This window comes from Narcine bancroftii, chromosome 5 (assembly GCF_036971445.1).
Source record: "Narcine bancroftii isolate sNarBan1 chromosome 5, sNarBan1.hap1, whole genome shotgun sequence".
Lineage (NCBI taxonomy): Eukaryota > Metazoa > Chordata > Chondrichthyes > Torpediniformes > Narcinidae > Narcine > Narcine bancroftii.
Window position 1 is genome coordinate 188,199,424 of NC_091473.1, and position 13,561 is coordinate 188,212,984.

Sequence of the window (13,561 nt, forward strand, 5' to 3'; positions counted from 1 at the left end):
CACTTCCTGGAGATGCCGGGCTCGGCGGTGACAGCGCCAGGAAGCGAGGCAGCCCAGTGGAGGGTTGGCTTCTCGCTCCCTCCCTCTCTTACTTCCTCCTCCTCGGATCGCCGATGGCCGCCGCCACCTCCCTGGAAGCGGTGAAGCGCAAGATCAAGGTGCTGCAGCAGCAGGCGGACATCGCCGAGGAGCGGGCCGAGCAGCTGCAGAAGGATGTGGCGGCCGAGCGCAAGGCCCGGGAGCAGGTGCGTCAGCTCCACGGTGTAAGGTCTGGGGTCCTCCCGCGCTTAATCCCTTCCTCCCCATCCCATCCTTAATCCCTTCCTCCCATCCTTAATCCCTTCCTCCCATCCTTAATCCCTTCCTCCCGCCATTAATTCCTTCCTCCCTGCCCCACCCTTAATCCCGCCCTTAATCCCTTCCTCCCCCGCCCTTAATCCCTTCCTCCCTCCACCCTTAATCCCTTCCCCTACATTGAATCACTTTCTAACCCCCCCCCCTTATTTTCTTCCAACTCCCAGCATTAATTCCTTCCTCCACTCTTAATCCCATCCCCCACCTTTAATCTCCCAAAGTTGGCAGGCAGGATGATAGGAGAATTAAGAAGGCTGACCTTCATTAGTTGGGGGATTGAGTTCAGGAATCGTGAGGTAATGTTACAGCTCTATAAAACTCTGGTTGGACCACTCTTGAATATTGTATTCAGTTCTGGTCGCCTCATTACAGGAAGGATGTGGAAGCTTTGGAGAGGGTGCAGAGGAAGTTACCAGGATGTTACATGGTTATGAGCTGTGGGCTTTTCTCTTTGGAACGAAGAAGGATGAGAGGTCTACAAGATTATGAGAGGACAACTTGCACCATTTTCCCAGGATGACTAGCAAATACCAGAGGACGAATGTAAAGACGAGGGGAGGAAAGTTTAGGGGAGACATCAGGGGTAAGTTTTTTTTAATACAGTGTTGTAGGTGCCTTGACTGCATTGCCAGGGGATGGTGGTGGAGGCTAGAACAACAGGAACATTTAAAAGTCTCTTAGAAAGGCACATGGATGCAAGAAAAATAGTGGATTATGGGTGTAAAGTAGGGAAGGTTTAGATCGTTGAGTAGATTTACATAAGTCATTGTGGGTGAAGGGCCTGTTCTGTGCTTGGTTCTACATTACCAAGGGTTTTGTTGTTGCATTCGTTCATGTTGACGTCAACAATACTCTCGTGTGTCCACTGGAATTCAAGTGTTTGGTCCATGTTTTATCAAAGGCTGCCATGAGATGAAATTGAGTGGATCTTGAGAATCCCACCGAGGCAATGGTGAGAGAGCGTGCAAGTGCTGCCTGGTGGCTATTGAGTTACAGAGTTATTCTGCATGGAATCTGCCCTCTGGTCTAACTTGTCCATTCTGATCAAATGAGCATTTTGGGTTGGTCCCAAGTCTGCCTTTCATCTACACCAGGGATTGGGAAAGTTGTCTATATTGACCCCTGGGGGTCAATGGGACTATCCAAGGGGCTGATAAACGTCAGGGCTATAGAGAAATTTATTATTGATAATATTTATTTATTTCACATGCTTTGGGGTCAATGAGAGATCAAGGATTCCATGAAGAGGTCGATGGTTTAAAAAGTTTGCCAACCCTTTCTATTTCTACATCTATCCATATATCCTTTTGAACGTTGGGATCGTACCCATCTCTGTGGCTTCCTCTGGCAAATGGATGCGGTGTGATAGGTCAGTAGGAATATATTTACTGTGAAGGGGTGATTATTATGCTCCACCCAAGACTGGGTGGCTGAATTGAATTCAGAAGAAACTGAATGAAGTGATTTGTGGAGGAGTTACCGCAAGGCTGTTACATCGCCAGCGACCTGGGTTCGAATCCAGCACTGATTGTAAGGAGTGTTTGCGTTCTCCCAAATCTGTGTGGGTTGCTTCCACGTGCTCCAGTTTCCTTCCACCTTCAAAAACGCATGGGGTTGGTAGGTTAATTGAGTAGCACGGGTTTCATGGGCCAGAAGGCCTATTGTGCTATATTGTTAAAATTAAAAAACATTAAAATCCATTTCATGGCTGGTTCTGATGAGTTTCTCCCAACTCTTGTGTCCTTTTTCTCTTAAATTATCCAGATGACGATTTTACTAGATGATGGCTAGAAATTGCCCTTCAAAATTCTTTTATGGTCATGTAATAAAACAGAAAATGTGATCTTACACAAAATTCCTCAAGTCTACCTTTGGGCAGGCAAAGATTCGTCATTGGCAGAAATGTCCCCCTTACAGTCAGAGAAAGAAAAGCAAAAGAGGATCCACCCAGAGACGCTGAAGGTGGATGGGTTCGCCTCCAGCATTCCCGCAGTTGTACACCTTTGTTGCCAACCATCAGCAACCTGAGCTCCAGATCTGAAAGGGCCTGTTACCATGCTCTATGCCTTAAATTAAAAATTTAGGAAGTTCATCTGTTTATTTTTGTGATGCCACAAAGCAGTTTTGACCTCTTTTCCCACCCACCCCACTAACTTCATCGGAAAGCTTCTTGTACTGCTACTGCAGGGTGTTAACGTTCTGCGTGGCAGTGATAAGATCGCTCTGGTTTTGCTCATCTTTCCTTCCCGTATATAGACTTATCTTTTTTCAAAAAGCTCGCATGCACAATCCTGTGACGTCATGTGCTGAGAATCAGAGATCCCAAGTCAAGGATGGGGTAAAATTGAGTTTTATCATTTCTCAAATGCCCACACGTGTCAGCAGCAATTGGAAAAAAGTACGCTGGCCCAAAATAGGAACAGCTGCACCTCACGCACCCTTGAAGGTTTGTCTCGGTCACCCCACAGCCTTCTGTTTCCTGGAGTAAAGAGATCTAAGCCTACTCAGCCTTTCATGTCAATTATATCTTCTTAGTTATCGAATCAACTTTGCGATTCTTAATTTGTAGGGCCTTTCTTGTCCATGTGTAAGTTACATGTGGGCCGAAAGATGATTGCTGTGTGTAACATGTCCTCTGCCTGTGGGGGACCCTCTGTGCAATACAACTCCCTAGATCAAATCCTAGAAAGATCTGTTTTTGAGATAATTGTATGGTTTACTGCTGGTCTTTCTCTCCACTGTTTCGATGTCAGGCAGTTTTTGATGCAGGAAGGTGAGGAAATGGGCTGCAATTAGTTCCAGGAATTGCCCTTGGCTGGGTCCCATTCACTGGGAAGGAAGTTCCCGGAGGAGGAAGCCCGGCTGTCCACGTGAGGGAGGGGGGGTGCATCTGAATGGAGAGGGAAGGGGATGGGGAGCTGGAGGGATAGGGATAGAGAGGGACGCGAGGGAGGGCAGAAGAGAAGTAATGAGTGGTGGGGGCGGACCTCCAGTTTTTGTTAGACCCCTCCCCCATATCTTTCCCTATCCCTCTGTTTCCTTTCCGCCATTTCCCCATTCCTTTCTTCTCTCTCCCCTGTCACTTCTCATTTTTTTTCTCTTCTGCCCTCTCACCCCTATCCACCTCTTGCCTGTGACCTGCCCCTTCTTCCCTCCTCCACCTCCCAACTCTTTATTCAGGAGCCTGCCTGCTTTCTGATGAAGGGCTCAGACCTGAAAAGTTAGTTATATACCTTTACTTCCTATGGACGCTGCAGGACGTACTGAGTGTCTCCAGCACTTTTGTGTGTTGTGTGGATATTAATATGGTGAGGTAATGAATGGACGATTTACGTTGGTATTGATCTGTTGGGCCTCGTTCTATGCTTTATGGATAATACCTCAGGTGAAGTAAGCAACATGATGGAAATACTCAGAAGGTCAGGCAGGATCTGAAAAAAGTGTGTATAAATTAATTATTTTTTGAGAGTCAGTTGACTCCAGAGGAAGGAAGTATCTCCGAAGCGAGCTTATATCACATCTGATGGCTTTTCCTAAGCTGGGAAGGTTTGATTGTTTTGGCTATGGATCAGTAATTCAGAATCTGAATTTATTGTCATGAACATGTCACAAAATTTGTTGTATGCAGATATTGCTATAAAATTACATTTTAAAAATAAATAAAGTAGTGCAAGAAGAGAGAGTGAGCTAGTGTCTGTGGTTCATTGCTCAGAAGTCTGCTGGCAGAGGGGAAGAAGCTGTTTTTGTGCCACTGGGTGTTCATCTTCAGACTCCTGTAACCCCATCCCGATGGTAGCTGTCTGTAGAGGGCTGGGTGGTGGGGACCTTTGAGGATGGAGGCTGCTTTCTTAAGATGCCTCTTCTAGATGTCCTTGATGGAGTGGAGACTGATGCCCGTGGAGGCGCTGGTGTTCGCAACACACCCTGATGAAGACATCGATCCGTTGTTTACCATTTCACTATTGAGTGGAGGATAGGAACTTGAAGAAGAGCACAGTGGAACAGGAGACCCAAAGTGTGGCAGATAGGTTGAGGGTAATGTCAGGAAGCGGGTCAAAATGCAGGTTTCGATCATTTGTCCTGTATCCTGCTTGTATTTTGTTTGATATTTCTGTATGTTAACAGTTTAAAAAATAGTGGTGGCATGGTTTAGTGTAGTGGTTAGTGCAAGACTTACAATGCTAGTGACCCTGGTTCAAATCCAACGCTGTCTGTAAGGACTTTGTAAGTTCTTCCCATTTCCTCTGGGTTCTCCAGTTTCCTCCCACCATTCAAAACCTACTAGGGTTGTAGGTCCATCGGGCGGCCCAGACTCATGGGCTGTAAGGGCCTGATGCCGTGCAGTATGTCTGTATGTTTGTAAACTACAGGATACCTGCAAGCAATTGTTGTGAGTAACTCGTAGGACGATGCAAATTATGCCCAATTTTAAAGAGATTTGCGTTATAAGGGCATTCTTCCAACAGGATGTTTCCTTCCTATTTAAAAATTGTGAAAATGAATATTTCTGTTCAAAATTAGGCTGTGTGTGTTTAAAAAAAGAGACACGGGCAGGCACATGAGAGAGCCATTTTGTGTACAAGTTTCAAATGGCAAATGTGTGTTCGGTTCACTGCATTTTGTGGTTCCTCAAAGGAGGCCGCGCAAAAGCAGATTATTTTGTGTGAAGAGGAAGTAGTAGTAGCGGTGGCAATGGTATGACTAGCTCTGAAGGTGATAGAACATCAATCCGGCTGAGTTTTGACTGTTTAGTTGTGTTCAAGGGGGCCCGCTATCCCCTTGAAGTGGTCAATGACACAATGGGGTGACTGAGTGACTCAGAATTTATTGTCATGAACATGTCCCAAAATTAATTGTTGTGCAGAGCACCTCAGGCACAAATATTGCTATAAATTACATTTTTATTCTTTAAAAAAACTTTTTTTTTCCTTTTTCGATCTTTTTATTGGTTTTTTGAAAAGAAATCAGGTTGCATAGATATGTGATATGATGTTCAGGTAAAGATAAAATAGAATTACAAATAATTAACAACGGTAAACAAGATACATATGAAACAAGTTACTGATGGGGGAAAAAGATTACATTTAAAAACAAATAGATTAGTGCATTCAGAAATACGATGGCAGAGGGGAGGAAGGCAGCTTTTCCAGGACAGAATGGTTGCACAGCATTAGCAAAAGTGGGAATGCTTTTTGACTGGGGAGGACATCATAGCTGCCGTGAACTCAACACCTATCACGTCTTGGTGTTCTAAAGCACTTCGTGGAATATTACAGCGAACATTTCCTCAGCACAAGACCACTTGTCCAGGCCTAAATGAGGTGCTAGGCTAGGTGAATGGTGTCACAACAACCTTGCACTCAACGTTGGCAAAACCAAGGAGCTGATTGTGGACTTGATTGAGGGGGAAATCAGGAGAACACGAGCTGGTCGTCATCAAAGAGTCAGCAGTGAAAAGGGTCAAGAGCTTCAAATTCCTGGGTGTCAACACCTCTGAGGATCTGTTCTAGGACTTCCATGTCAATGCAATCACAAAGAAGGCTCTCCAGCAGCTGTACTTGGTAAGGAATTTGAGAAGATCTTGTTTGACAAACTTGCTGGAGTTCTTTGAGGATGTAATGGGTGCGGTAGATAGAGGGGAACAGGTTGATGTATATTTGGATTTCCAGAAGGTGTTTGATAAGGTGCCGCACAAGAGATTTATCAATAAGATGCAAATGAATGGAGTTGGGGGGAAGTTCTTGGCACAGATTAAGGATTGGTAAACTGAGAGAAGGCAGAGAGTCGGGTTAAATGGGTGTTTTTCTGATTGGCAGACAGTGGGAAGTGGGAAGACCGCAGGGGTCAGTGCTGGGCCTGTAGCTGATTGCCATTCACATTGATGATTTAGAAGAGGGGACAGAGTGTAGTGTAGCCAAGTTTGCAGATGATACTAAATTGAGTGGAGAAGCAAATTGTACAGAGGATGTGGAGAGGCTGCAGAAGGATATAAGTTATGTTAGTTGAGTGGGCAAAGGTCTGGCAGATGGAGTACAACGTTAGTAAATGCTCCACTTTGGGTAGGAAAAATAGAAGAGCAGATTATTACTTAAATGGTGAAAAACTGCAGTGTGTAGAAGGACTTGGAAGGGCTTGTGCATGAATTGCAAAAAAAAGTTGGGTTGCAGGTACAAACAGGTTATTAAGAAGGCAAATAGAACGTTGGCCTTCATTGCTACAGGAATTGAATTCAAGAGCAGGGAGGTCATGCTGCAACTGGACAAGGTCCTGGTGAGGCCGCACCTGGAGTACTGTGTATAGTTCTGGTCTCCATACTCGAGGAAACGTATACTGGCCTTGGAGGCGGTCCAGAGGAGGTTCACCAGGTTGATCCCAGAGATGAGGGGGTTGACCTACGAGGAGATACTCCATCGTCTGGGATTAGACTCAAATTCAGAAGAATGAAAGGAGATCTTATAGAAACATACAAAATTATGGAAGGGATAGACAAGATAGAGGCAAGAAAATTGTTTTCTCTGGTAGGTGAGACCAGATCTAGGGGACACGGCCTCAAGATTCAGGGTAGATTTAAGTTGGAGATGAGGAAAAACTGTTTCTCCCAGAGAGGAGTGAATCTGTGGAATTCTCAGCCCAGGGAAGTGGTTGAGGTGACTTCATTAAACATATTTAAGGTTCAGTTAGATAGAATTTTACATAAAAAGGACATCAGGGATATGGGGGAAAGGCAGGTAGGTGGAGTTAAGTCAATGATCAGATCAACCATGATCTTATTGAATGGTGGAACAGGCTCGATGGGCCGGATGGCCGATTCCTGCTCCTATTTGTTATGTTCTTATGTTTTGGTATATCACCAAAGACTTCAGTTTCTGCAGGTGTGCCATGGAGTGCATTCTGACTGGTTGCATCACTGTCTGGTGTGTGACCACCAGGCAGACAAAGATTCACCATCGGCAGAAATTGCTCCTTACGGTCAGAGAATGAGAAGCAAATTAGAGTCCACCCACTAAGAGTTCGTGGATTCGCCTCCATTGTTCCTGCAGTTGCACAGACTTCATTGCAAACCATCTGAAAGGGCCTGTTAACATGCTGGATGTCTACATTTAAAATTTAGAAAGTTCATTTGTTGATTTTTGTGAAGCCACAAAGCAGTTTTGACTTGTTCCAATGCACAGGACAGGAAGAGACTAGAGAGTTGTGAACTCATCCAGCATCAGCATTATGTCAATCTCCACCCCATCGAGGACCTCTACAAGAGGTGGTGCCTTAAGAAAGCAGCCTCTGTCCTCAAGGACCCCCACCTCCCGGGCGGGCCATGCCCTCTTCACACTGCTGCCTGTCGGGAAGGAGGAGCAGGAGCCTGAAGACAAACAAGAACAGGTTCTTCCTTTCCCCTCCCCCCCCCCCCCCCCCCCCCCCCCCCCGTCCCACACACCATCGGATTCCTGAATGGACAATAAAGCATAGGCACTACCTCACTTTCTCCTATTTTCTGGCAATATTTATATATATATTTCTAAATGTAATTACATTTATTTTTTTAATTTTAATTCTTTCATTTTAATTATTTATTAATTACATAGAGCAATATTTGGACTGCAAAACTGCTGCCAAACAATGAATTTCATGATGTTTTCATGGCAATAAATTCTGACTTCTGATTCAAGTGGGGTTTAAAAATGTAAAATTTATTTAAATCAGTCCCACAATCGTTAGATTCTAAGGGAAGGTTGCAGCCTTCTGGTTTAATATTTGGGCATAGGGGAAGTATTGGGGGAGGGAAAAGAAAATCTGTTTCTTAACATTTTGCTCTCTGCTAAAAGAATTGAAAACAACTTCCTCTAAAATGTAGTTAACAGCTTGTGAAAGATCTAGGGGAAGGGGGTTTTGGCAGGAACAAATTGTGAGGAGATTCTTTTTTCAGTCTCTTCAATACAACAAACTGTTAACTAAATTTTGAAGGGCAAATCTACTTATTTATTTGTCTTTTAGGATCCAAGCTCGGGTCTCATTACCTGCCCCCAATTGCCCTTGAGAAGGGAGTAAGCCGTCTCTTTGCAGCCGCTCCCACCCTGTGGAAAATAAAGTCCTACTGCTTTATCACGGAGGAAGTGATGAAAGGAGTGTGTTCTTTGCATTTTACCATCTCTTTTTGTATTTCTTTGACCTAAACACAAGGCACTTCACTGGTCTAGTACAGCAGGACTTTAATGTTAGATAACTGATTAGGAATGCACGAAGATAACCCACTAAATGCCTAGAATGTTAAGTATGTGGTAAATAACATTCAAATGAAACAATACTGGAGGAACTCGAAGGGTTAAATAAAGGGCACTCTCCAACCAGATGGCATTAACATCGACACCTCAGGTTTCTGCTAGTCCACTCCCCAACCCCCCCTATCCCTCTTGTCTCCTTTCTTACAGCTCTTTCCCCCCCCCCCATCAGTTCATTCTCAGAGCTATCCTCTCTGCTGTTTGCAGGTGTCCCCTCCCTCCCTTATCCACCTATTACCTCTTGTCTGTGGCCCTGTGCTCTTTTCCCCAGTCTCTCCCCCCCCCCCCCCCATCCATAAAGGTGATGGGACAAGGCTGTCTTGAGCAAAGGCATGAATGTCCCTGTGCTGTAATTGAAACCAAATGGAAGTTGAGGATCTGCTAGTTCACGCAAAAATGCTGAAGAAACTCAGCAAGTCCCTTCAGGTAGCAAAGATAAAGATCCATAACTGACGTTTGGGGGGCTTGCGGGCATCTGAATAAAATTGTGAGGGGAGGGGCAGGGGAATGAGCTCAGGGTCACATGCAATAGATCAGAGGTGGATATGGATGGGAGGGCACAGTAGAAACAATCTGAGGTGTTGGAGGAGAGGTTAGCTCTTTAAATGGAGAAGGAAGGGGTGGAGGAAAGGAGGCAGAAGGATAGGGTAGAAAGGGAGACAGGAGTGACCTATCAGAAACCGGAAAATTCTATGTTGATGCCATCAGATGGAATAATAGGTGTTGCTTCTCCAATAAACAGTGGCCTTGGTTTGACAGTGCATGGACAGATTTGTTGGCTTGGAAGTGGGGCTACCTTGATACAGATTTGAGATTGGGGCTCTGTCTGTTTGGCAAGAAAGGGTTCAAGATTTGTTTCTGGAGAGAAATCTATTTTATTAATTTTTATCTGGATTTGGCTGTCCTTGATAAATCAAGGAGTTATTGTCCATCCCTACATGCTCAGAAGAAGGTGGTTAGCAGATCACAACCATAGAACGCAACAGGGCCTGTAACCCTTCTAGTCTAAGCCAAACTATGATTCACCTCTGTAAGGCAGACAAAGATTCGCCATTGGCATTGCTTGGTACCCCTTGCAGTTAGAGGCAAAAGAAAGTCTACACCAAGACGCTGAGCGTCCATGGATTTGCCTCCAGCGCTCCTGCGGCCGCACAAGACTCCAGTTCACCTCAAACTGTCAGCAGCCCAAGATCCAAACCTCCAACACAACGAGGAATCCTTCAAGGTCCTTCTTGTCCTCAGCACCCTTTCGAAATGTGGTTCTGACGCCTGGCTAATGAGTGAGTGTCTGGCACCCCCTCCTCCCCCCCCCCCCCCGCAGCCTGGAAGTCGCCGACAGCTCGCCTCCTGTGTGTGTCCTTCAGCCACAGAGCCCCCCGTTTGTGGGGGGGGGGGTATTTCATTTTTCCTTCATTATCACTAAAATTCCCACAAAAAACATATGGTCCACACCACCTAGAGCAGTTGCAATCAAGAAATTTGAGACTTGCCGAGGAGAGGAGCAATCAGCCAACATTCCCATTGTTCACCCACTATTGAAGCATGCGCCAGAGAGCCCAATCAGGTGGCCACTTGATAGTTTTTTTTGCCCAGAGTGAGATTTGTAAACTGGGACGCCAACAGGCTCTGTGGCATCTGTTCCAAGGGATGGGAATGCACGGTGAATTGACAGCGTGGAAGCAGGCCCACGCCCACCAAAATGTCCCACCCACACTAGTCCCTCCTGCGTTTGACCCTTTTAAACCCATCCTATCCGTCTGATATTCTCTTCAATAGTACCTGACTCAACCACCTCCTCTGGCACCCCATTCCATGGGGAAACTCAGCAAGTTAAGCAGCATACCTTGTATAACAAACATAACCAACATTTTGGGCTTGATCCCTTCATGAAGTGAGGGTGAAGGTTTCCTTTTCCTCGAAGCCTCCTTCCTTGGGGTTACTTGGATCATGTACCCGCCCCCCCCCCAAAACTCCTGTCATTCACTGGGCTGTTCTTGTCTTCCATTTTCCCCCTTTTCCAGGCTGAGGCGGAGGTAGCCTCCTTGAACCGTCGCATACAACTCGTTGAAGAGGAATTGGACCGTGCACAGGAGCGCCTGGCCACCGCCCTGCAGAAACTGGAAGAGGCAGAGAAGGCGGCGGATGAAAGCGAGAGGTGAGTCACGCAACCGCCCTTTGGCCCATCTCATCTGTGCCGAGATGAGAACTCTCTGGTCTCATCCCATTACCCTGCATTTGGTCCATCTCCTTCTAAGCCCTCCCCCCATTCATTCCTTCATCCATCTATCCCAATGCCTTGTGAAGGTTGTGATTGTACATGGTTAGAGTATTGAGGTAGAACACAAGGACCTGGGAACACCGAGTGGAGTTTTTGTCACCTAACTAAAGGAAAGATATCAATAAGATTGAAAGAGGGCAGAGAATATTTACTGGGATGTTGCCGGGACTTGAGAAGCTGAGTTGCAGGGAAGGGTTAAGCAGATTAGGACTTTATTCGCTTGAGCATAGGAGAATGAGGGGAGATTTGACAGAGGTATTTAAAATTCTAGACAGAATAAATGCAAGCAGGCTTTTTCCACTGAGGTTAGGTGAGAGGCATGGGTTCAAGGTGAAAGGGAAAAGTTTAAAGGGCACATTCAGGAGAACTTCTTCACACAGAGGGTAGTGGGAGTGTGGAACAAGCTGCCAGCTGAAGCAGTGAATGTGGGCTCAATTTTGACAGTCAAGAAAAATTTGGGCAGTTAGTTGGATGGGAGAGCGGGTTAGTGGGACAAGGCAGAATAATAGTTTGATGCAGACTAGAAGGCCAAATGGCCTTTTTCTGTGATGCAGTGGTTCTGCGGCATCCTGTTGCAGCCATTCTGGGTGAGAAAGTTGCCCCTCAGGTGAGCCTGAAAGAAATTCCATTTCTGGGGGTTGCTGACTCAGTATCTGTGAAACGTAGCAGCATTGGTACAATATCATACTGGTTTAAGTTCCTGTCCCATGAGCTATAGCCCTTGAGTTTGATCCCCATCCCAACCGGCTGGTGCGTATAAAATAATTAATAAATCCAACATGAAATAAAAGTTTGTTTGTGTGGATGCAACACATAAAAGTGCTGGTGAAATGTGGCAAGTCATGCAGAATCCACAGGAAGTAAAAGTTAACTACCGTTTCGGGCCTGAGCCCTTCGTCTGGAATCCTTGCACTTCCCATGAACACCATAAGTGTCTCCAGCATGTTTGTGCATTGCACTCGACCCCAGCATCTGCAGACTCTTGTTCAAATCACACAGTAAACGCTGGAGGAACTCAGCTGGTCTCGCAGCATCCTTAGAAGGTAAAGATTTGTTGCCGACGTTTCAGGCCTGAGGCCCTTCAAGGAATAAGCAAAGGACGGGAATGGGTCAGAATAAAGACAAGGCTGACTGGGGAAGGAGTCCAGGCCAACAAAAGGTGTTAATGGGATATGATGAAAGAAGAGGTGAGAATTGATTTTGGCTCTGTGAAAGGAGGAGGGAAAAGGGAAGAGAGAGAGCTGGGGGAAAGGCGACAGGCGATAAAGAAGGGGGGGGGTGGTAGGGTGCTTAACAGAATCCAGAGAAGCTGATATTAATGCCATCTGGTTGGAGGGTGCCCAGTTGGAATATGAGGTTGTTCCTCCAATTTGCGGGTGGTCTCAGTCTGGCAGTGCTTGAGACCACGGAGAATCACGTCAGCAAGGGAGTGGAACAGGAATTGAAATGTTGGCCACTGGGAGTTCCACGCTATTGCAGTGGACAGAGCTGAGGTGCTCAACAAAGCGATCTCCCAGTCTCTCCAGTGTAGAGGAGACCTGCTTGTTCAACATGCTTATGTGGCCTGAATGGATTGAGTGCCTCTTTGCAGTAAATTATACTTAATTTCATTGTGCAGCAAGGTGAAAATTCTTATGTCCTGTTCCAGATAGTGTTGAAGTACCAATCGCAGGTATCATCAGGATAGCCTGAAAGATCACATGGTTGCTTTTGTTTTGTTGAAATGCTTTTTTACAGCCTGTTTAATGTGGAAGGTTCACTGTTGGCCGAAGCCCTATTGTGTTTGGGCCATCTCCAGTCTATTGTTATCAGCTCGTACCACTCTCCATCCTGGACCTAACAGCCGAGGCATTGTCCTTTGTGTTCTCAGCAGCCCCATTCATTGTGTTAACACTCCAATAGAGAGATCACATTGAGGCCAATGTCTAAACCCACATGACACGTACCATAGAACATTGCAGCACAGAAAACAGACCCTTCAGCCCTTCTAGACTGTGCCATGCTATTAATCTGCCTAGTCCCACTGACCCACACCCAGTGAATAGCCTTCCCATCCAAGTACCTGTTCAAATTTTTATTAAATGTTAAGACTGAGTCTGTATTCACCACTTCAGCGTGGCAGCTCTGTGTGGGGAAAATGTTCCCTCTAAACTTTTCCCCCTTAACCCATGCCCTCTGGTTTGTACCTCACCTACCCTTAGTGGAAAAAGCCGACTTCCATTTACTCTGTTTATGTCCTTCGTAACTTTGTATACTTCTATCAAATTCCACCCCCACCCCCAATTATTCTACGCTCAAGGGAATAAAGTTCTAACCTGTATAACTCAGTTCCTCAAACGTCAGCAACATCCCAGTAAATCTTCTCTGTACTCTTTCAATTTTTCTGATATCATTCCTGTAGCAAGCTGACAAAAAGCACACAATGCTCCGAGTTTGGGCTCACCAATGTTTTTTTAAAATTTTTTTAAATTTTTTATTTTTCACACCATAAACCACATTAACCATGATACATACTTTTTCCTTTTCAAATATATACAGTGCCATTTTCTTCCCTCCTTCCATCCCACCCTCCCTACCTCCCCCCCACCCCCGTCCATTTAAAGTACAAAATCTAGGATACATTAAACTAGTCAAACAATGTTGTCATTCAATAAAA

At 45.5% G+C, this 13,561-nt stretch overlaps 1 protein-coding gene across 8 annotated transcripts in view; it reads left to right on the forward strand.

Annotated features, from left to right (window-relative positions):
- Nucleotides 1-13,561, forward strand: part of LOC138764397 (tropomyosin alpha-3 chain) — a 66,298-nt gene that overhangs the window by 14,102 nt on the left and 38,635 nt on the right. For 5 of the 8 annotated variants that reach the window (XM_069940261.1, XM_069940262.1, XM_069940260.1 and 2 more), the window contains exon 3: nt 10,649-10,782. In XM_069940261.1, coding sequence (XP_069796362.1) covers nt 10,649-10,782 — 134 coding nt within the window. Of the gene's footprint in view, nt 1-16; nt 246-10,648; nt 10,783-13,561 lie in introns of those variants that run through there. The other 3 variants (XM_069940266.1, XM_069940264.1, XM_069940265.1) reach the window with 2 other exon arrangements.